Raw genomic sequence first — 24,651 nt, 5'->3', positions numbered from 1 at the left:
TCCTACATTGATTTTTAACAGTTCACAGAGAAGGCAGCCTAAAAACATCAAAGCAAACAGTGCACAGCCTGGTTGTCTAAAAGTCAGCAGATCTGAGAGCTCCAGCTTCTCCCCTGGCAGCTAAAGCAGATGTGAGCAGCTGTGCTGGCTGCAGCAGGATGGAGCACCCCAGACCTCTCCAGCAGCGCTCCTGGAGCCAATGCAAACACCCAGTGAAAATGCACATTGCTCCTCATTGTTCTGCCCTACAGAACTGCTGCCTGCCCTTTATCCTTATTCCTAAACCTTGATTAACTTGTTGACTAACAGTTCTAATTATGGAGCTATGACAAAAGTAATTGAGAGAGAAGCATCTTGTTTTTTGTTTTTTTTTCTTTCTCTTACCCACAAATGCAGATCCCAGTAGCAACCAGTAAATCATTAATTATCTTTCCTAATAAAATATTGTTCACACAACGAAAAAAGATAGGAGTACCTAAAAAGAAGTTCAAGCATGTGGCATTCACATTCTCTGAAAAAATCCCTTCACCCAGGATTTTTCTCCTGGGAAGCTGAAAAGCCTCAGAGAAAAGGAAAACAATTCTTATCTCATTTGCTTCTCCTGTGTTGTGCTCATGTGGAATGTGTTTGGAGATTGTTTACCCACAGGTGATTGTTCCATTGGATTGTGCTGTGAGTTGTTTTCACTCTTTGGCCAATCAGGGCCAAGCAGTGTCAGGACTCTCTCCAGAGTCCCAAGTTTTCATTATTATCTTTTTAGCCTTCTGTAAGTATCCTTTCTGTATTCTTTAGTATAGTTTAGTATAGTGTTCTTTAATATAATATAGTATTATAAAGTAATAAATTAGCCTTGTGACAACATGGAGTCAGATTCATCATTCCTGCCTTGGTCAGGGGTGCCTGAAAATACAACACAAGCAAACCATTCTTTCTGCAGTCACTACTCCAAAGAATAAAATCTGTGCTGCAGGGCAGCTTTGCTTCTTAGAGCTGGGTTGGTTTTTCAGGTTCCACACCACTGTGTATTCCTCAGAAGTGCTGGAGCTCAAGGCAGCAGCCAAAGCTCAGAGCACAGGAGCAGTCATGGCTGTGACATTCTGTCAAGATCACTTTGCCCATGTCCTTCAGTGAACCCCAGAACCCCACTGCAGCCTAAAAAACCACAGAATCTGACACAGTGCTCTGAAAAGTCCATTTTCTCAATCACAAAACCTGGGTGAGGGCCAGAGAGATGAAGTTAGGCTGGAGTACTCTGAATACTTACTGCATTTTCAGGATGGAAGATGTAAGATGCAGGAGAATTATCTACTATAATAACTTTACTCAGCTCACGGCCCAGTCGACTCAGATCCTTCACGTAATTGCCTCGGTGGAAAACACAGGATTCTCTAAAGAGCCTTGCCCTGAACACACCCCAGCGATCCAGTAAGTCAGCTACTGGGTCTGCATACTTAAAAATACAAGTCAGAAACATCAAGTTAGCAACATGCAGAAAAGGCTCGTTCACAGAGAAGGGACACAAAATCATTTCAGATAAAATGCCCTTTTTCTCCATTTTTGTCCCTGCTGCTTGTTAATTAACTCAATTGCCTGCAAACCTGAAGTGATTAATACAGAGATAAAGCAAAAGTAGGACAATTCTCTTTCTAGAAAAGCCTAGCTTAATGTTTTCTGCGATTTATTAATTAAGTTTTATTCTCAGGGCCAACTTAGTGTTAACCTGAGAGTTTTCTAGAGATTGATAGATCCAGAGATCTCACCTGCCATTACCATAAAACCAGCCAATGCTAATAGAAAATCAATATGAAGTTTTTCCCCAGCTGATCTGTTTCCATGTGCCTCTGAAGATAAAATGCAGTGAACAAATCTGAGCCTTATGTGGCTCTGCCAAATGTTGCCCTTGGAGCAACTGGGTCAGCAAGACTCTTAAGATTACCAAATTGCATAATTAGGCCAAAAAGGATCAGCCAAAGATGTTATTAATAAAACTACTCATGTACAATACCAGGGAAATTCACATTTTATACATAAGATGGGATTTTAAGTGAGGCACAGCTTAGAATCCAACAACTTATATAAAGTGACCAAGAACAAGTATCCAAATAAACTCAAACATGAATAATCACACAGTTGAAAATTGTAGTTACATCTTATTATTGCACAACAGGAGTTACCATTTTCCTATATTTTAAACCAAGAAAAAAGCCTAATGTTGAAATCAATCATCTCTTGATTATGAAATAAGGCACATAATTTCAGTATGAAATTGGGGCAGTATTTAGGATTTTTTCAACACGACTGAACAGTATGTGGTACAGAGAATGCAGGGGAAAAGGCTTTACAGAAGATCAGGTCCTGGCCCCTGCCACCATCTCTACACTAGGCTGGAGCAAAAGCTTGCCATGCTACAGCACTACTTAGAAATAATCAAATCATTTTACAAACACACCACAAATACAATACACTGAAGGAGGTGGAGAATTCCAGATCACTCTACTACTGTAACATCTACCACAAAAACTACCTACGAGCCACTACTGCTACTGCAGGACCAGAGGGCACAAAATATTCCTGGGGATGTTCCAAGCTTTGCAAGAAAGTCTCATTTCTTTAACTCCAGGTTGAAATTGCCCCTCGAGAGAGCAAGAAGCTTGGTTCCCAATTTCCAGTGAGTTTCTGAGTCACTGGTTGATGGTGTAGACAGGGTTTAATTCGGTGCTTTATTTCATGCCCAGCTTTCATGTGCTGCTTCACTGGCACTCTATTTGTTCTAATTTCTCACTATAACCATGGTAACTTGGGAGCCTTTCATATTGGCATCATGAGCAATGCATGGAGGCTACATTATGAGACAAGCCCATATGTGATGGTGTTACCATGGAAACACTTACCCACACACTAGCAGACAAAGTACACACTGTCAGACAAAGAAGCAGAAAAGAAGGGGAAAAATTAAGATAGTACCAACTGTGGAAATAATCATCCATAGAAAACCCAACCAAAAGTCCACTGACCAGCACCATAAGGGTTAAAGAGATGAAAGGAGGAACAAACCTTGGCTAGACTGGCTGTGAAGAGTACACATTCAAAGAGCTCTCCCATCCTCTGAAGAAACTCGTCCACATGTGGTCGTTTCAATACATAAACCTGGAATGATAACAGCATTTAGGTCAGATGCTGCTCAAGGAAAGGAAAAAAAAAACCCAAAAAAACAAAACCACTCTTGCAATGCCAGCACTTGAAACAAAAGTTAACAGGGAAGCAGTTCAAATGAAATGCTGGGGAAAAAGGAAAGTATGCAAGATAAAAGTAGAGCTGGAATAATGAGAGATTGGCACACACAGAGGCTGCCAAGCCCCTGCTGGTGATGGAACTGCAAACACTGAGCATCATCAGGAGGGTGCTCCTCAAAAATCTCATTAAAGGCAGAGACAGGAGGGCTCCTCAAGAAGTGAGGATCTGGATCTTTCCACCAAACCCTTTCTGGTGCTGGGAAGCTGAGGAGCTCCACAGAAGGAATAAATCTGATTAAACCTCTCTGACAGCAGGCATTGCTCAACAGGGACCTGTTTTCCTTCTGTGGCTGATTGTCTCATTTCTGAAATTCCAGGTGCTGAGCACCACAGCTCACTATGGAGAGTGATCAAGCCCTCCAGCTCTACAGGGAACTTTTCTCACCAAAAATCCTCCCAGCACCATGCAGAAAGCCTGAAAGTGCTGGGTTTGATATCTGACAAAGTCTACAGCATCTTCTGAAGAGGACCTTGCCAAAAGAAGGCAAATTCCCAGGATTTCTGTCCTCTTCAGCAGTGCTCTGCTGCCTTTCAGCACTGCCTTGGCTGCCTGCTGTCAACAACCTGATTAGCAGATTACTAAAACCTCCCTGATTCTCCTTGCAGAGCCCACAAGATGATTTTGTGCTCACACAAGATACCAGAACAAGGAAAGTGCTGCTCAGAAAGCTTGGAAACAGCTCACAATATACTGGGAAGCTGAAGAGGGGAGTCTGCTTGAAAAATATTTATCTGTCTTGTTTGCACTTAGATTAAAAGTTTGAGAGAAAATATTGGCAGCATTTTATCTTCTTTTGTTTGGCAAATAATCCCTAATGCTGGAAATTTCAAGAGGAGAAGTCTGGCATAGAGCTGAATTCAGGAAGAATTGCAAAGACTGATGCTATTTCAGGAATTTCATTCTTTGATATGTAAAACTAGATTAATTGTATGTACTTTACTAGATTCCTATTAATAAGAGGTAAAAAAAAAATAAAAATCAAGGTACTCAGAGAAAAAGCCTGAAGGAGAAAAATATGGAAACAGCAGCTTGAACTCAAGTGTAACAATTAAAGCCTTCAGCAAAAGAAGAATAAAAGGAACTGTGTAATTGAAATTGAAAACCTAAAATTGAAAGTAAAGTTTTTTTAAAAACACATATAAGGAGCTGTATCTTAATGACTAAAGCAGAAATGTTAATTTTCCCCTTTATGCAGCATACAGATCATACCATGAAGTCTTTATCTCTTTTAAGTTATTTCTGTGAAATTTATCTAAAGTATTTCTGACCCAATAAACATTACATTCAAACTTTGATACAGATAACAATTTATAACCCAGATTTTTTTTAAAACAACCACAGCAGCACCTAACACATCAAATAATGGTGACATTTTATGGATTAAAGACAGTTAACAGATGTACTTCACCACCACTCTCTTTCCAGATAATTACAGCTATGTTTCCTGTATTTCACTAGGCATAAACCAAGTAATTTCCTCTCCTATAACAAGGCAATTAATTTTTCATTTAATTCTTTCTACACAAAGTTGTGCTGTAGTATTTCCTCTCCAGATTCCACCTTTGAATTTTTTTTTCAAGACAGAAACACAGCTGCAGTCCCTCTGCTTTTGGGTATCCTGAGAGCTTCCAACTTCCCAGATGTGAGAGGAAAGACAGCAGGATCCAAGTCCATAATTAAGTTCTTGATTCTTTAGCCTTAATTTTATTCCTACACTTATTTCTGAGGGGAACCCCAGAGTCTTAACATCATTCTTGGAGAGTAAGTGCTGGAATTTAATATTAACTTCCCTTTTAAAGCCCAGTGCTTCCAGCCTCAGCAGAAGTCTCCTCTTTGCTCTCCATCCCTATCTCTGCCCCTGTCAGTGAAGTATTTCCACTTGGAATGTAATTACAAACTCCCTGCCAAGGACCTGAACTTTGCTGCTTGCAACACAAGCCACCTCCTCCATCAGGAGCACTCAGTAAATCAAGCCCAGAGCCCTGAGCTGCACTGGCAGCCTTGCCAAGAAACACTCCCTGGCTGTTTTTAGGGCTCCTAATTCTGCCCCTAATTCAGGGTTAGCTGTGAATACACAGCATTTTTAGCTGGATGGTTTCCCCTCTGCAGTTTGGGGCTCCTGATCCACCACAGCCTCCTCTGCTTGAGTTTCTCCTGCTGCTTTGCCTTAAATCTTTCCCTGCTGGGATCTGGCCAACAGATTTGCTTCTCATGTTAAATGCCTAATTAATAATAAATGTCATCTCTTAAGATGAAGTCTCCCCAAATTTCTCCCTTAATAATTTCCCTCTGTACAAAGCCCCAATTCCTTCACTTTTTTTTTTTTTTTTTTTGGCAGAGCAACATATCTTAATACTCTGGATAGTTATTCTCCAGAGGTGAAGTTTTCTTTGAGAAGTCCTGCTTAGAGCCTGGAAGCAACTCCAAAATGTGCTGGTATCCTGGGCTACAAAATCTCTTTGGTTTACTCCACATAGAAAGCTTTCTTCAGCTGACAGAGCAGCTCTTTTCTCCTCTTCCTTCTCATTTGGAATTTTTTCCCCTTTACTTTGTTAGTGGCTGGACTTGAATCTCAATGCTGCATGGTTATTTGTGGCTTGGCTTTTTCCTCCATTGCCTGATGGCTTCAGTTGAAATCTCTAGACTAACTGGCTCCTGGCATTTTTCTGAGATTTATATACTGTCTTCAGGGCATTAAAAAACATAAAAATCCATCTTTTTTTTTTTTATGCTCACTAATTTTTTTTCCTTATCACAGCAAGAATTTAGAGGAATACAGTATTTTTTAAAATTATTTAAAATGAACCCTACTCAACATTTTAAGCACAAATCAGGCACTAGGCATGTTTCCACAGGATTCTTACTAATGGCAAAACACAAGCAATTATCTTTAATTGTTTTCAAGCATTTCATATTTCCACATGAATTTTCTATACCTCAAAGCAGCCTCAGCCTACAGAGAACTCAGTATTTGTGAAACCCAAAGACAAACCCAGCTCATTTTCAACCAACTGAACAGGACACATAGAATTGTCTTTCAAAACCAGCTTTACAATGAGGAAATTTGCAAGTAATGACCAAAAATCCTGCCCATGACAACTCCAACTGCTGTAATCTCCTGTTTCATGTCTCTTCTGAGCAGTGAGCAGAAAATCCCACGTGTCCCTCGTGGTCCTGGGTCACACAGTTGTGGCCCTGTCCCAGTGCAAGTAACCAAGAATAGGCCAGTTAGAATGGATACAGCCTATCCTGGATTACTTGAACCAGGCCACAGCCTCCTGCAAGAAAATCCATGAATTCTGTGCTTTACAGGAAGGAAAGTTATTATTCAAACAGCCTTTCTCCATCATCCAAAAAAAAAGAAAAAAAATTTGCATATTATATTCAAAGTATACATGCCAAATGTTCCTTCAGCATTCAACAATTAAAAATAAGCAATTAATTAACTCCCCCCTCACCCTAAACAAATACTTAAAAATTAGTTTTACTCGATAAACAAATTGTATTTAAAAATAAAATTCAAAACAACAACAAATCAAACTCTTCCTGGCAGCCCTCTTTACTCTTGGACACCAAAAGCAAGGCACAAAGGCACTGGAATTCTATTTGGATGAAAGATGAAGGACAAGCATTCCCTAAAAGTCTTCACCCTTTGGGGATTAAAGCTGCATTTGATGCAGTTCTGGTCTGGGGGCTGTGGTCACTCTGCTCTTGCTCAGTGGGTCCAAAGGAAAGGATGTGTTCCTGCAGAGTTAAATCAAGGTGCCCAACAGGGGGAACATCTCCAGCCACCACTTCCATCCCCAATGAGCCTCCTCTGAGCTCCAACACACTCCACTGGATTTCCCACTTGTCATTTGGGAGAGAAGGTCCAGCTCTGCTCTCCTTGCACCCAGAGAAGCAGAGTGGAATGAGAGGAGTGGCCAGAAGGGTCAGCTTGCACCAGAACCACCCTTGTGTACCTGGGCCACCACTCCCAGCCCAAAGCAGAGTGCCCTGGTTACCAATGGCTCCTGGCCTGGCTCAGCAATGGAGTGGCCAGCAGGAGCAGGGAGCTCATTGTGCCCCTGCCCTGGGCACTGCTGGGGTCACACCTCGGGTGCTGTGCCCAGCTCTGGCCCCTCAGCTTGGGAAGGACCTGGGGACACTGAGCACATCCAGAGGGGACAGCGAGGCTGGAGAGGGGCTGGGAACACAAACCCTGTGAGGAGCCCCTGAGGGAGCTGGGGGTGCTCAGCCTGGAGAAAAGGAGACTCAGGGCTGCCCCCATCACTCTCTGCAGCTCCTGAAAGGTGCCTGTGCTCAGCTGGAGCTGGGCTCTGTCTGCAGCAGCACTGACACAACCAGAGCACACAGCCTCAAGCTGTGCCAAGGGAAATACAGGTTGGTGTGGAAACCCAGGGCAGCACTGGGAATATTTCTGTGTCTGCTCTGGGGTGCCCTGACCCCCAGGGCAGCACTGACTCTGACCCTCATCCATGGAGAAAGTTTCCTAAACTTCAAGATAAACCAGAATCCAAAGTGTGAAACAGATTATAGAGAGCAGTGTAGGTGTGTCACTTGGTAAGAAACTGAGGTTTTGGGATTTTTAGTGTGTTGTGGATGGCAGCAAGATGGAGGGCACAGGGTGTCATCCTGGGTTTCTTCTTCATGCTTCTTCTTCCTCCTTCTCCATGGGTTTGGGTGGCATTTTGTGATTGGGCAGAAAAGTGCCCATTGCAGCTCTGTGGGATCAGTTATTGGGTAAAAGGGAAAAGAATCCAGGTGTCAGTTCTTAATGGGATAGTTTAGTCTTAAAATCCCTTGGAACAAGAGATTGTTGGCCATTTTGTGCCTTCTAATGAAAAGCTGCAGAACTCACAGCAGTGAGACTGTTTTACTGATAAGAAATAAGAAACACCTGAGTGTGAACATGAACTACTGTCTCAGGTGCCTTCAATCCAGACCCAGAGAAACCCACAACTGGGACACCCACAGGTTGGATATCAGGAAAAAGTTTTTCACAGAAAGAGTGATAAAGTTCTGGAATGGCTGCCTGGGGAGGTGGTGGAGTCCCCATCCCTGGGTGTGTTTAACAAAGCCTGGATGTGGCACTGGGTGCCAGGGTTTAGTTGGGTGTTGGGGCTGGGTTGGACTCGATGATCTTGAAGGTCTCTTCCAACCTGGTCATTCTGTGAAAATGTGGAATTCTCCCCTGGAACTTGAGCTGCCCCAGGAGGGGCAGCTCTGCAGGCATCCAGAGACCCACAGCAGAAAGAAAGGAAGGTTCCTTCACACTTGATTTATTTTCTTCTTAAAATAAAATGACAAATCCTTTCAAAAGATGAGGTAATTTAGGCTGCAGTAAGAAAGATGGGAAAGGGAGAAGGGATGTTAAGAAAAGCTGGTTTTTAATCTAGGGGAGCTCGTTTACCCAAGCACCCTTTAGGATGATGAATTGTCCTCCCTATAAAAAAACCCCAAGAGTGTTTCTGACCTTTGGATTATAAATTATATAAGGGAAAGCAAACTCCCCAAACTAAAGACATTTTTTTTAAGACTTCTGTTGAACTGCAAAAAAAAAAAAAACCAAACCCAACCAGCATTTACCATGAAAAAACTTGCTAGATAAGTCAATCTCAAAACTTGCAGGAGTACAGCAATTCCATTTGCCACAACTTGTATTTTTTGGTATATGAGATCTGAACAATCCCATATAATTCCAAGTTTCTATATGAATGGGTAACTCTGAAATTGTGTCTCTCAGCAAGGAAACTTCTTTTCCACTGGGGTTCTGCCTAAGGCAGAGGTCAAGGACAATAAAAATCTGTCAACCTCCTCCTGATAAGGTACCAAACTCCCTGGAAAAACAGAGATATGCACTATGGACAGTGTGGTTCCACAATATTTCCCATCTCCTGGGATATTTTGCACAGGTGGAAACATTTCTCAATGTCAGTGATTAATCCTGGAGTTTATAAACTGCTTAAGAAAATGGACACGCATTACACAGATGACAAATCCTGATAAATGACACAAATTGCTCAGATCAGTTCATTTAGGCTCTAAGTGACTACAGAATTACAGGTTTGAAGTGGGAACAGGTTGTCAGAGCTCTACAGGCTGTGTTAATGCACATCACACTCAGGCAGAATATCCATTTTTGCCCTTTATCACAGTGCAAAACAAAAAGGAAAAGATTCCTGAATGTCAGCAATATCACAAGAGGTATTACACACCCAGGCTTTGCCTATCCTGTGTACCACACAAATTACCTTTACTTCAAGAATAACAAATTCCTTAAAATTACCTTCATTTTTACCATCCAAATGGGCCTGAGGTATTTACCTATTTTAGAGGTGAAGAACTTGAAATTCAAAAAGTGAAGCAATTTCCTTGAAAATCATGCAGGGACTTTGCAACAAAGCACAGAGACCGATTTCCCCTGACCACCTCTGTCAGAGGAGAAGGAGATGCACAAATCCACTTCCTCTGGACCCAGCTGTGGGTTTTTGTTTGTTTTCAGCTTTTCTTGTTGCTATTTTCTCTTTTCTCCCCATGGAGTCATCTCCAAGTGCCAAACTGCATAATTTTTGGTGCAGAATCTCAGAGTTTGCAGCAGGGAATGGAAAAGCAACCAGGTTTTTGAAATGTTTGACTAAAAAGCCCAAGCCTTTTATTGGGATTTGTTTCCCAATGTAAATATGTCATCCTGACAAGCTAAGTGATCACAACTCTAAGCAACTCAAAAATTCACTTTTTAAAGCATTCTGTAAAGTTCTAGGAAAGAGAATTTGTCTGTTCCACAGCACCAAACACAGATAAAGCCCACATCAAATCAGGATTAAAAATCACAAATCTCTAAAACATCACTTAAATGTTGTAAGCATCAGCTCTGGTGAACATTACAGGTGGAAGCACCCCAGATATTGATTTTTTTTCTACTTAAAACAGGCACAGTGTAAGAACTGTCAAAATAACTATTACTTAAAGCACGTTTCAGTCCACTGACTGATATTCAGTAATCATTTTAAGAGTGACAAATACATGAAGAGCTTCCATCACAGGAAATCAAACAAAATTATGAACTATCTATATGACCCACCAAGAAATAATATACAAATAAAATATAAAACCTCTTAAAATATACAAACCTCTTTGTCCAAGTAGAAATAATCCATACAGAAAATAGGTAAACAACATTTCAGATTTTACAATACTTAAAATTTCTGTGAAATCACATGGAGGGAAGGTTTGCTAACTGTAACACTCAGCAGAAGATGTTTCAAACAATTTACAGAGTTCATGTATCAGAAAGGCTCAGCTTGACATTAACCTGTTTAATTCATCTCCAGCAAGAACCTCAGTGTCTGCCTGAAGAGGGAAAGTAACAGCACTGTAATTTATTTGATTCAGCCCTTCAGAAATGATCACTGATTAAAGACACCAATCCAAGACACATGGAGGGGACTCATTTTCAAATTATGGGTGTTTTGCATTTACTCAAAACCATTTCTTAGAGCCTTAAGAGAAGTTCTTAAAGAGTAAGACACAGAAATCAGTCTCCTCATGATTTTGTCCAGACCTTTCAAATATGCTGAAGTATATAATAACTCCTATCAGAGGAACTTGAATTACTTACAGGAATAAAAGGGGACAGAAATTGAACACAGATTGCCACAAAAACTGAATAAACGTCTGTTCTTCCTTTATACTTTTCTAAAATATACACAACCTTTAGCATATGAGCTACCAACATATATAAAAGCCAACCTATGTCCTATTTATGTTGGAAGGAATGAAAAATGCAGTGTTCAAGCAGCTTTTTGTGGGCCCAGCAATGTTTGAAACACCATCCTTACATCATTTCCTGCTGGAAAATGTTTTAAAATTGACAAAGAGTTGAGTATTGAAGTCCTGAGAGAGAGACTCCACCTGAGCACACAGGGATGCCTGTCTGCACTCCAGAATAAACAGCTTTGCAAGAGAAATTATTGGATATAAAGCAGCAAATGGAGGAAGAGAACATTCTGGGACTCAGGACACAATGCTGAAGGAAAAACCAGCACTTACCTGATGTATGGTTCCATCAATTTCAACAGGAACGATGAAATCAGCATTGCTAATTGGCTGGAAAGAATGACAAGGAAATAATCAGCAAAACTTTAAAAATCAAATGGTGAGAGGGAAAATTTCAGGGGCATGAAAGGGAAGAGTACCAACCTCTAAGGAACAAGTTAATAATCATTACTGACCACACATATCCACTCTGTGTGTGCTCCTACACGAGCCAGAAGCTCCCAGTTGTAATTTCAGATGCTGCACTTCCCTTTTCTCTGCTATTTTTAAGCCTCATAAAATCCAGCATGCTTCACTGCTTGAATAACCCCCACTACCACTGAGTGTGTTCATCAGGAAAACATCTCTTTGGATAAACTCCTCCATCCAGTCTTTATGGATAAATGACCATCAGGAAAATCAACTGTGTGCTGCACACATTCTACTCGAGGGTATCAACTGGTGACTAAATTAAAAATAAAGAGTGTGGTAAAAGTAATACCTAATGATCATATTTGAATCAGCAGCTGCAGCAAGACTAAAGGATTGTAAACATGCCAATTCAATCAACCTAATCATGTAAAATTGCATTTTAATTCCAAAAGGAAGAGCAGGCACACCTGCCCAAGTCCTTGAATCCGTTTTTCCAGCCTGTTGAACACAACTTCATTCTCAAGACTTACTGTGAAAAACTGCTGGTCAAGGAAAATTGCCTTGGAAAGCAGCAAAGTGGCCTTGTGGAGAGTTCAGGAGTTCATAATCTAATCTTGGCTAGACAGCAGGATAGTTGGGAACAGGCTGCTGCCAATGTTTGCTGGTTCAAGTGGACACCACACTTAGGTACAGCTCACGCACTGTGTCCATGCTAAAAAAGCAGTCATGTAAACATGCCTGGAGCTGATTCCATCACCTGCAGCCTGGAAATGGCTGAGACAGAGCTGCCAAAGACAGTTTTAACAGGAGTGATTAACAGCCAGTATCCTGCATGGATACTGCCCAGGCTGGGGAACATCTTCACTCAGCTCTGGGGATTTGTACAGATGGTCCCACCTCTCTTCTGCACCAGCAGCCTGATCTCAGGAACCACCAAAAAGATGGCCCTGGAGTATTTGTGGGACTGGAAACAGACTTTAAAGTCATTCAAGGGGGCAAAGGTGTGCCAAGAAAGCAGAGAAGCAGATGAGGTAAAGTGACTTAAGAAGCAGATCACAAACTGGGGAGTCTAAACAGGTGCTCTGTGAAAAAATGGTGGGAAAAGAGGATCCTGCAGTATGAACCTGCCAGCAGCACTTTGATCCCACTCCCTGGATAAACCAGATTGTAATTCCCCTGTCAGACAGCCTCCCTGCCAGGAGAGCAAAGTGACCACAAAGAATTTCTGTGGAGGGAAACACCCTTTCTCAGGAGAAAAGAAATAAAGAAGGTGGTTTGATCCGACACCCTCTGAGGGCACAGGAGAGGCTACATGAAATTCTCTCATCCTGACCAGCCAGGATTGGCAACAGACCTCATGCTGACCCCTGTGCTGATATGATCTGAATAATTCCTCAAACACACACAGATCAATCTGTATTTTCCTTATCTAACACTGAGCAATTTCCCCTTTCTGCTGTGGAAAAAGACAGAGGGGAGGTTCCCATCTGCTCCCTGCATGAATCCCCTCAGATAGAGAAGATACTGTGCAGCTCCAACAGCCACAGAACAGCTACAAAAAAGTTCTGCTGCTTCACCTTAAAAAAAACCCCCTCAAATGAATTGTCAAGAAGCCTCAGCCACCAGTTTTCCAGTGGGTGCCAGCTCCCTGCAGACTTTGAAGAGGCTTGCACACACTTGAAGGATTTATGTATGCATGACTCCCTTCAGCAAGAGAAACTCTCTGCAGCAGCAGAAAAAGAATAGGTCACTGCAAGCTGCAGAGGTTTTGAAATCCACTGATAAAAGTACAGCTTTTACAGAATTTAATCTAACAGGAGCAACATCAAACCACATTCAGTGTGAGCAACTTTGGTTTTTCTCAGCCTCAGACTTTGTCACCAAACTACTCCCAATTTGCTTCCCCCACTTCTATTTCAGGTATTTTGTTGCTTCTTGTTGGCAGTGGTGATAAGGAAAGGAGCACAGCCTGGATTCCTGTGCTCCTCAGGGAGGGAAAAGAGGAGAGAAGTCTGCAGCAATTTGCTGGGCAAAGGTTTTTGGGCACATGAAGCATGTCCATGCCTCCAGTGGGAAGCACAGAGACAGAGCCTGGAAGAAGGGAATGGAATTCCACTGAAAATCTTCAGCTCAGTTAGAACTTTTGTATTAAAAAAGCCCCAAACTTTCAGCATTTTAAATGTTCTAAAGCTGTTTCCCTGCCAGTTTTGAATAGGACTACATTCCAGCCTTGCATGTGGTTTAATACATTTTATACAAAACCATGTTTACATCTCCTCGATTGAATAATTTATTATTTTTTGCTTCTATTATTGTTTTATGATGGGAATGATAACTACCCTATCTATTCCTTTTTTACTCTTGCCAAAGAACACCAAACTTTATTCCTTTAATATGCACCTAACATGAAAGACCAGTACCTCCTTAACGCTTCACAAATATGCAGGGGCATAAAGAGATGAGAATTACCCTCCCTCAGATGTCGCTGCTTTCATAAAGAGCACTTTAAATATTCTGCCTCTCTGGTTGTGTCAAAAAAACATGTAATCTGCATTTGAAATATGAAGCCTATTTCATAAGAGAATTACAAATTCTAAAGTTATCAGGTGCTTTAAATAAAGCCTTTTGTACTAAAACTCTCAAATTTATGTATGCTTTTCCACCTTTTAAGTGGGGAGCTACCTGGTTAGAGCAGATATGTTTTAATGGAAGGAAAACCCCCAAAATACCCCCAAACTCCTACAAAGTAAAAAACTACAAAAGTAATTTGACTATCCAGGCAGAGCAGGAGCACCCAGGTGTTCAAATCCCTGCTCTGCTGGAATGCATCATTGTTTTTGATGACAATTAATGGTTTTAATTCAGCTGAAGAACTTGAAACAAAACCCAAACAGCACCAAGGGACAGTGCCAACCTCTGAACAACTAAATTAATTTCCTCCAGCCCTTGGTTTTCTCCTACACACCCCCAGTCTCAGGGTTTCATACTGAAATAACACCACTGTCATCCTAAAACTCCAATTCTGCAGAAAATCCAACATCTGCCCAACTCTACTGACCTCACACAAAAAAAGGACCAGTTTTCTTTCCCTCACACAAAATATTATTCAGTGCTCAGCATCAAGCAGAAAAAGCTTTTGGTTTTTCTTAAATATCTACTCAACGTCATTTAAATACCCATTAAATATCATTTGAATGTGGGAGGATTAAAAGGAGCCCTCTAAGAAACACTCTGCAAAGCTCAGTCCTACAAGAGAGATTTGCAACTGTGTCAACCATTAAACATACATTTCTTTAAAATAGTTTAAAAAAATAACTAATAACCCCCTAAACTGAATCTCATTTTGTTTTAAAACCAGAAAAAAAATCACAGTACAAAATTACCCGCAGCACTCAGAAAGCAAAATTGTATTTTTACCTCTCAGGTAACAATAAGCCTAATGCTTCAGTTTTATTATACACAATTAGACTTTTACATTCAGCTTTCTCTTCTTGTTTTTGACTCTTGTTTAAATAGCAAGGCATGGCTCCTTCCTTCCCAACCCACCTGTGGATTTTATCTCCCTGAAAAGCTCTCCAGAGCAAACTCAGTCTGGCTACAGAAGACAAATATGGCACTGAGGCTTGGAGTTTCCTGTACACCAGAAATTATTCTGTACCATCAGGCACAACAAAGAGAAAAAAAAAAAATCTTCATTTCAGACTGAGGCACAAGAATATTTGTTCCAATATTTCCATATAAGGTTTTCTTTAAGTCAATAAAGAGACTGCCAAATCCTAACCACAACATGAATTACAAGTTTGCATTTTAAATACTGGCAACCAACAAGTGAAGGATTAAAAAGTGGAGCTGATGCTTCCAGTGAAAAGTGGAGTGCAAGCAGCTAGAAGACTGTAAGGGTGGTTAATCTGGTTTGGGAGTGGTAAAATAACATTATCAATTCTTATAAATTCTCCAATGAATGTAGAAAACCAGCAGATGCTTTATCAGTATTAGCTGTACTAATCAGAAATGCTATCAGTACCCTAAGACAATTTAGGCTCTTTGTATTTCTCAAGTCTCCTAATTTCAGCCCTACTTAAACAACAGAAAAAATACACATTATTTTGAAGAAACAGTACCTTCAGCACATGCTGAACTCTGAAGGGTTACAGAAGCTGCTTCTTGAAGATGACTGACTCACCACCAACAGCTAAATGGTATTTGCTTTCCTGCTCAGAAAACTAAATACCTAAAAACAATTGCTGTGATCAGGAAAACAACATCCTCCAGCAAGAGACTGGTGCCCAAAATGTCCTGGTTTAAGGTGCATCTAACCCAGCACAAAGCTGTGCTGATTCTCCATTCCCCTACACTAACTATGGCATCATTTAAACTGCAAAAACAAACCCCTATTTTTAAAGCAACAAATTTTGCTGTTCAAAACACAGGCTTTGGTGGAATACTTAAAGCCCTGCAGTCAATACCTATTCCAAGCCTTGTTGCAGCCAGTGTGATTTTCTCAATAAAATAAAATAAAATTTAAGAAGCAATCCCTGTTGTTACTGCCCTGAGAGTTAAATTAGGATGAATAATCACAGGAGAGGCAATGAGGACTCCCAGGCAGAGGATGTGAGAGGAGTTCAAGTGTTAAGAGGCTTAACAGTTCCTGCAGCATTCACTGACAGATCCAAGCTGCAAGAGATCCCTTTTGAATTTACTTACCTTAAATGAACTGTGCACTAAAGTTTCATCTAAATCAATGACCACACACTTCTTCCCATAGTCTGATGCTGTCAGTTCTGGCAGGAGGTATTTAGCTGGTGGCTATAAATAAAAAGAAAAGAGGAAGACAACAAAAAAAAAGTAAAACCTCTATGGAAGGGGCACCCTTTTGTCAATATTACTATTCCAGTAATTACTGGCAGCTGGAATACATGACTTGAAATCAAATTATTTTCTGGGCTCATCCCAAGTTTATGTATGGATATTAATGGCTCATGCAATTGTAATACCCATACAAACTTTTCTTTTTTAAATTAGAGCCTTGTTTAGAATGACCTCCAAAGCACTGGAAATGAAATTGGTAAAACATCACCACTATCTAAAGAAAAATAATCATAAAACCAGGATATTTGATACAACATCTTTTTCCAGTGGTTCTTTTCCCAGTGCCTGGTTTGGGTGCTGTTGTTACCCTATTTCCAGTCAATCCATTTGCAGCCATATCAGGCTGATGGACATTTACACAAATCATTATTTCTGTTTGCCATGAAAAATGCTGAAACTGAGGAATCCATCCTGAGGGAAGACAACATTACTAATTTTATCTTCCAGGACATGGCTTCACTCTTGTTTTTACCACTTAGGAGGGTGGTGATCACCTTCCATGTGAATTATGCTCCCAGCCAAGGTATTAAAACTGCAGTGAAGAACCTGAACTGGGCTCTTGTACAGCACACCTTACTAAAAATGGCACCAATCCCATGAATTTTGACAATTTTTCTGAAAGCAATGCAGACATTCTCATATTCTTTGGATCACTTCCCACTTCAACACTCCAGTTTGCAATAGAAATATGTTGCTTTCTGAAATCACAGAAATGGGAGAGAATGCTTCCATTTGGAGCTGAAACACTGCTGCCACTTGGGGTTTTTTTGATGAAAGAAAAGGATTAGCTTTATAGGAAAGCATCAGTAGGGAGAAGCTTAAGACAGAGAGGAAATTAAATTAATTTAGACTTGGATACACAACTCTAACTCCATTCTTTTCCTATTTTTTTTTATCTGTTCACTGTGGCTCTGGTGAGGATTCATCATTTCTCACTTCTATTTCTTTATGGGTTGCTCTTTGCAGAGGTGCTGGCAGAGATCTGAGGCCACCCCTGTCCAGCAGGGGTGACACAGGTGAGGCAGGGCCACCTCCAGCAGCCAGCACAGATCATCAACCACTGCCTGAATTCAAATGTCACCTTGATAGATACTGCCTAATGATGCCTAATGAACTCTTAAATAAAGCACCTAACAAATCAGATTCTGGACTTAAATTAAGTGGTTTTAGCTGAAGCAGGAGTTCTTGGGGGATTTTTAGGAGCATTCACTAAAATTGATTAAGTTCCTTACAATTAACATTGACAACAGTTCCTTCAGCCACCAAATTGGAAGCTGCCCTGCCTAAAACCACTTTTCTCAGTGCATTTCTCTCAGCACACATCTGACAAGGACTTTCCAATTAAAACAGCTTCTGCCTAATTACTGCAAAGGCTCCAGAGGCACCCAAGCAGGCTGGGATTTATACAACACCCTGGCTAGGTTATGGACAGCCCCACAGCTCCTTCAGTTCCACCTCTGCTTGTTGGCAGCCAGGACCAGACCTAAGGAATTTTGGGTTTCTCCCTCCAAATCAAAGCCTAAAAGGTATTTAGCATCCCACCTCCGTTTTCATATTAAGAAAGATCCAAACTTGCAACCTAAATGAAGTAAAAGCTTACTGAAAGAAAAATTTGACCCATTTAAAAACAGTAATCTTCAGAAGCCATGTTCCAATACTTCTTGTCTTTGAGGATGATAAAAAGGTAGGAACATCCCAAGAAACCTTAAACATACTTCTTAAAAAAAATAATAGCTCACTTTATTGTTGTACTCAAAACTCTTATCTCCTTTGAATTCCTGACTACATTAATCTGCACAGGCAGTTCAAATCCAGAAATTCCTTCTGCTATGTGAATTCCTTATCAAAATGAAAATACCTGTATCTATGGGAAATATATGGAACTATACTTTCTTCCACATAAAAATGCATATATGAAAAATATGAGCACTGCCTTACCACAGTGCTTACCACAGATATCTTTATTTTTTTAGCTGCAAACTGTTGCATTTGTGATCAAGAAAAGGATGGACACACACCAAGGACTATAAAATGCAAGACCTTTCATCTCTGAGAGCCCAAATTCCCTGAATGCACAGCGAGGTGAGCTGCAGCTGTTTTTCTCACCCACCTGCACCTCTGCTTTCCCAAAAGCAGTGGCCTGGGAGAGGCACAATTCCCCTGTGGTACCCACAGAGATTCTGGTCACTGCTGGAGCTCCTCTCCCTCATGTGCAGTTTCTGACCTAACTGCATCTCACAAGGACACAACCAACCCTCCCACAAGCTTTGGCGTCTTGAGTTCAATCTGATCTTGTTTCCTTAAGTTCACACTTTTGAAGATCAGAATAAATGAATTTTCCATTTCACAAATTTCAATTCTGTTGCTCTCAACTGTGAAAACATTCACCTTTTGATAACAGGGATAAGGAAATTATTCTGAAGCTGAAGGCACTACAAGTTGTGAGGCTGCTAAATGGCTGGTGAAGGACTTGGGAGCAAGGGTGGCATTTTTGAGGCTTTTAGGAACTTGAAAGGATTTGTATGCAAAGTATCAGCCCATTTGTTTTGCTGTTCAAGCTTTCTGATGTAAAGCAATTTCCACCTGTCAAGGGCAGCAAAGCTTTTAGTCAGAAACAAGCATTACTCAACACTGTGTTTTAATTTTCTCTCTAATGGAGACATACCCAAGAAGAGTTCTAAATACTAATTTCCATCACAGTTAACAGTGAATAGTTATGGAAGTTTGACAATGTATTTTATTTTTTTTTTTACACACATCACTTTAAAGACATCTGAGATGATTAAGAATTTCTCATTGTGGCTAACAGCAACTCATATTTACTATGCAACACTCCCCCAAAGGCTGCACAAAGAACTCAGCAGAAAAATGCCACGTGCTATCCCACTGGTTTGCTCAATTCCAACAAGACACAAACTGTACACAAATTAAACTAGTCACTGTTTGGGATTTATGCATTCCAGCCAGGTCTCAGGGCTGATCAGCTCAACAGACCTTGTAGTGGAACGACTGCTGCACTGCTTCAGTCCCGTGGAAATAGTAAATTCCCTAAGAAAAAAACAAACAAAAAAAGGGGATGGTGGCGGCAAGAGAACAGGACTTTTGGTTGAAGCATCAACAGCTGGTCAACACAAATCTTGCAGAAATTCACTGTACAGAACAACCATCAGCTCTCCTCCCTGCAGGCCTGCATTTCCCACAGGTATCAGAATTAATAAGCCTTTTTTATTCTCTCTCTCTGTCCTGGCAGTGTTGTTAAGCTCAAGTGCAGCACATTACACATTAATTTACTGTTTGTGTCCCCTGCTCACACTCTGCTGCACTTGCAGGGCTAACAGCTTCTCCCAGCAGCTCTGTGCAGAAATATTCTTAACAGAAGATAAATTATTCCTACTTAAAACACAGCTGCCAGCAGATGCCAGCTCCTCTTATGGAGCAGGCAGCTCCCAAAATTTCTGCTAGAACAAGTTATAATAAGGATTTAGCTAATGTAGGTGAGGATAAGTGGAAAAAAACCCCAATATCCCTGTGCTAAGATTTAACTCCTGCAGGGATTCTGAGGGATAATTTTGATACCACCTGTTAACAGTGGAATTTTAAGCTGAACAAAAGTGGACACTCCAACTCATTTAAGAGTTGAAGTCTGACAATATCTCATTTAATTTGTTGCGTAAGCATAGCTCTGTATTTCCATCTATATTCAAAAGAATTCCATCTTCACTCAAAAGAATATAAAATAGTGAAATTGCTATGGGTCTACTTTGATTTGGGGGTTGGAAGGAGATAATCTTTTAAAATTCCTTCCAATGCAAACCACTGTATGATTTTATGATTTCTCTACCATATCCTTACCAAACAAAGCTGAATAAAATCCATGAAAACACAGGCATCCTGAGCTATATCTGCATTTTTCATCAGGTCTATCAAAATGTGTCAGCTGGGGATATTTTGGGCTTGCCTTTTTAAAAATTTTGTGTTTATTTCAGCCCTAGAAAGAATTAATTTTGCAGTATAAGGAAAATAATCAATTATGCTGCTGTTTAACCTATGCCTTATCTGGAAACAGTTTCAAAATATGAGTAACAAACAGTAAAGTTCATATTTTAAAAACTCCAAAGTAATGCTGTTTCTAATTTCTGAAGAACCTAACTCTAAACTGGAATATTTTTTGTTTAGCAGTCATCTTCATCAATAACCAAGCAAAAATTCACATTAAGTCAAACTTTTCAATTCAGTTCAATTAATACAGGACAAATCTGATTGAGCAGAAGATCCATTTCACTGAACTGCACACATAAATGCAAATAAAAGCAATGCAAACTGCACATAAAGCAATGGAAGCTTTCAAACAGGTGACCTCAGCACACTGCCAGGTTTAATACACAATAAAAAGCACAACAAAGCTCCAGAAATCCTCATATTTTGACTGGAGGCTTTCAATTTGAATGTGGGGAGTGGGCAGAGCTCTTTTTAGAGCCACTCAGGAAATCTCTGAACACTTGAGCTGATGACATTTGCAACCAGTAAATGTAAATGTAAATGTCCTGTAACATGGAAATGTCCACTGAATTGTGACCCAGCTCTGTGTCTGCTCAGAAGATTTTTCTCCTGGTTTGTACAAGAGGCAGCTCACACAGCCCCACTCCTCATCCCTAGGTAGCAGAAAATCAAGAATTTCTGCTTTAATGGGTCTGAAACACAACATCAGAGCTGTCTTGGACCAACACCTCTCCTAAGACCAACACTTCAATTTTAGGTGTTTTTCCTAACACCAGCCTGCATTTTCCTTGCCTGCACTCCCTGCATGTGCAGCTCCCTTGTGCCTTTATTCAGCTGCTGCCACAGAGCAGAGGCAGCAGCTCTTTGATCCTGGCACTGCCCTGTCCTGCTGCAGGAAAAAGCATCAGATGGCACTGGAGAAGGGGAAGGAGGGTTTAAAGTCACCTGCTTGCTCACAACTCCACATCATGGCTGCAGGGATGAGTTGATTTTACTGCCTTGTTAGTGCTGGGAATGTGTCTGCAAAATTACAGCTGAGCTTAAAAAAATAATTTAAAAAGGAGGGGGGAAATAGATATCCCTTCTTGAATTATTCATTTTTCTACCACTGCCCAAATCTAACACTGCTTTAACACTGCAAAGACAGTGTTCTAACAAAGCATCTGATTTAATTTCTGTACCTGTCAGAGCTCTACTAATTTATCCTTCCAAAATTTTGTTCTGTTTGAATTCTTATTCTGTTAGTAGCTACAGTCACTCTTGGGAAAGGTTTTATTCCAGGTCAGAGCACAGCCAGAACATGTTTCATGTTCAAATAATTCCTAGTGGAGCAACTACAGCCACCTAACAGAATTTGGCAGGTATGTAAAAAAGAAAAGTAGTTTGGAAATCAGCATTTTCTGATTTACATTTGAGGTTTTTCTATTCCTAGACTTGCAGAAATACAAATCACATGCATGTCCATGCCTGCCTGCATACACAGCATGCATGAGCCACACCAGAAATCACAGGTAAGCAATAAAGAGGAATTTCCAACAGTACCCAAACCCAAGGAAAGCTGTTGGAAGAGGGAAGATGTGCTCAGTCCCAGGGATCTCCTGGCACTGGGGCACTGCAGCACAGACAGGGGGGTTCCTACAGGAGGATTTGGAATGCTGGGCTACGTGAGAAGGAAGGCAAAGAAGATAAAGAATGGCATCTTGGGGAATATCCAGGTCTTTAAAAGCTACCAAATATCTCAAACAAGAGGGCTGGGTCATTATCTCCACACATCAGCACTGCTGTTTGCTGGGAAACTCTGCAATGATGAAGTATTGTAAACAGCAAAGGAGCTCAGAAAAAAAAAAAGTGTTTTCAGCTTTACAAAGCCTAAGCCTTCATCCTTGTAAAAAAACAGCAGCTTTTTGACCAAAAAAGGTTAAAACTAATTAAATTAAAAGCATCAGTTTGAAGGACTTGGGTTTTTTTCTTCCTTTTATTTAGCTCTGAAAAATAATTCAGATGCCAAACAGCATTCCAAGTTTAATCCAGGGAAGATAAACAGAAATACTGAGGCTCATAAAGCAGCAGCTGATACCAAGAGCATCATCTCAAACAAGTGCAGGGATGAGCAACAGTCAGTGTGCTCTGTTTTCTTAATGTGACTTATTTCAAATAAATTATGCAGTTTCCAACTCTTCTTTTCAACTGGAATATAGAGGAAAATGAGAGGAAAAGGTTTTTGTAATTGTGTCTCGCATAATGATGATGAATCACCTTTTGCCTCTATTAAAATAAATAATTTTCAGACTACCTCATGTTGTTTTCAACATGTTAAAAATTCAGAAGAAACCCAGATAAAACCCAAACTCTTCTTTCAGTCCCTGTAGAAGACATGCAGTTCACTCCACCTCTGGGGATACAACATTACAGACAGAACATAAAATCCTTTTGTTAACATGCAACACAAAACAGACCTGTTAGACTGCAACATAAAATGAATCAAAGCAAAAGTCATGAAAATTATTAAAAGAAAAAGGGATAAAAATACATACACTTGGTATAGGCATGACCTGCATCTGGTCACCCTGGGGAAAAAGAAAAAAAAAAATCACTGTAAGGGTAATGGCTTTTAAAGGGTAGAACAAAGGTCTGGAGCAGTAAATGTAGCACTCAAACATTTTAAACCAAAAGTTCCAAGTATTGAAGAAACCAGGGTAAAAAAAAATAAAAATAAAAACAGGATTTTGCATTTTAGTTGCTGAAATGATCTGTTAGTACACTGGCATTTATGATTTTTAGGAGACTGGACTGATCAAACCCATGCTATGATTAATAAGAGATGACAATAAGAAAGTACCTGTATTTACTGGAACTTTTTCAGCTTTAAGATCTACTAATGGGTATATTTGTCAATTTGCACTGCAGCAAGAGGCTGAGCCAGAACCCCACTCCTTGAACCCACCGTCATTTGAGACAACTGACTTGAAAATCAGCATTTTCACTCAGGCAACAGCAGAATGTCTGAGAAGGACATGGTGATGTTAAACCAACCCAAGGAATTCCAATTTTTCCATCCAGCAGGGCCAGTGCTGTTCCCATGGTCTCACTTTTGCACCACCCTTGGGACAAGGCAGGAAATTCTTGACCAACCTGATCCTTCCTTCTCATCCTTGGACATCCAGAAACAAGGACAGCTCCAAAATGGCACAGCCTGGCTCAAATGGGCAATTCTCACTCAAATATATATTTTTTAAGCTAGAATTCTATTTTCTCAGACTCTCACTCCAATATCTAAGAGATTTCTGAAGCCAGAGTTCTATTTTCTGATGTAATCCTTCAAAACCAACTTTATTTTCTGGTGGGCACAGCACAGTAAAAAAAGGAAGCTGATCCTTTCAGCATAGATGTTGCTTGGGTTTGATTTTATTCTTTAATATTTGGGCAACACAGGCTCTGATCTCCAGCACAGAAATATTGAAAGGGCTGTTTTCAATTCTAGAACAGCCTCTTCCAGCTGAGGAAGCCTCCTGCTTATTTGTTTTCAAGTCTACCAGTGTTGACACATCACTGACAAACAGAAATAATTCTGTATTATTTTTAAAGTGCTCTTTTTTAGTGCTGCTCAGCAGAAATTTTTTTACTGAAGTTTGCCCAAAATCCTGAGAAGCTGCAGGAGCAACTACCATGAACTATCAAAAACTTGGCACTAGTAAAAAGTACCTGATTTCTAGAAAAATACACACACAAAAGTTGGTGAGAATACAAGTTTTCCTCAGGGTAATAACAACAGGAATAGAAAAAAATATAATTCAGTATATTAATGTCCTGTTAGTGGAACTGACTTTCATGGGAACCTAAAACCAAAGTTGCTAAAGGACTTGCATTACTGTTTGCCTAATTTTTCTCAAAGAATTTCTTAAATTAGTATTTTTTAAAAAGGAGAAGCAGTCAAATTTCTTAAGAGGAACCCTGGAAATACCTATGCAAAAATCAAAACAGTAGTAAGAGAGATGAGAACAGGAAAAACAAGCTGAAAGAAGTGCAAGAGTCTGCAGAGAAAGCAAAAGTGCTCATGAACAGGCAAATGTTTCTTAAAAACAAAGCCTGCTCTGGGAAACTTCTTTCAAGGTCCTGCCTCATTTCCTAAGCCTTGGAACAGGAAGGGAAATGGGTCAAACAGCAGATTTGAAAGAGATGACAGATGACTGCATTTGTTGAAGGCTTTCCACGAGCTCCTGATGTTGGTAACAGAACAAAGCTGTTCCTAGAATGCCAAAATTTCCCTATTGTGTCCCTAAGACAACCCAGGAACTGATT

General features: G+C 40.3%; 1 protein-coding gene across 8 annotated transcripts in view; it reads right to left on the bottom strand.

Moving 5' to 3' along the window:
• CTDSPL (CTD small phosphatase like) overlaps positions 1-24,651 on the bottom strand; it is an 82,530-nt gene that overhangs the window by 4,938 nt on the left and 52,941 nt on the right. For 2 of the 8 annotated variants that reach the window (XM_005491430.4, XM_074544812.1), the window contains exons 3-8: positions 22,887-22,919; positions 19,348-19,401; positions 16,189-16,290; positions 11,347-11,403; positions 3,055-3,147; positions 1,265-1,450 (exon numbers count right to left, since the gene is read on the bottom strand). In XM_005491430.4, the coding sequence (XP_005491487.1) occupies positions 1,265-1,450; positions 3,055-3,147; positions 11,347-11,403; positions 16,189-16,290; positions 19,348-19,401; positions 22,887-22,919 (525 nt within the window). Of the gene's footprint in view, positions 1-1,264; positions 1,451-2,891; positions 2,918-3,054; positions 3,148-11,346; positions 11,404-16,188; positions 16,291-19,347; positions 19,402-22,886; positions 22,920-24,651 lie in introns of those variants that run through there. The other 6 variants (XM_005491431.4, XM_074544995.1, XM_005491432.4 and 3 more) reach the window with 4 other exon arrangements.

Source organism: Zonotrichia albicollis, chromosome 1, assembly GCF_047830755.1.
Source record: "Zonotrichia albicollis isolate bZonAlb1 chromosome 1, bZonAlb1.hap1, whole genome shotgun sequence".
In the NCBI taxonomy this organism is placed as follows: Eukaryota; Metazoa; Chordata; class Aves; order Passeriformes; family Passerellidae; genus Zonotrichia; species Zonotrichia albicollis.
The sequence above is the reverse complement of the archived record's forward strand: the minus strand, read 5'-3'. Positions and strand labels throughout refer to the sequence as shown.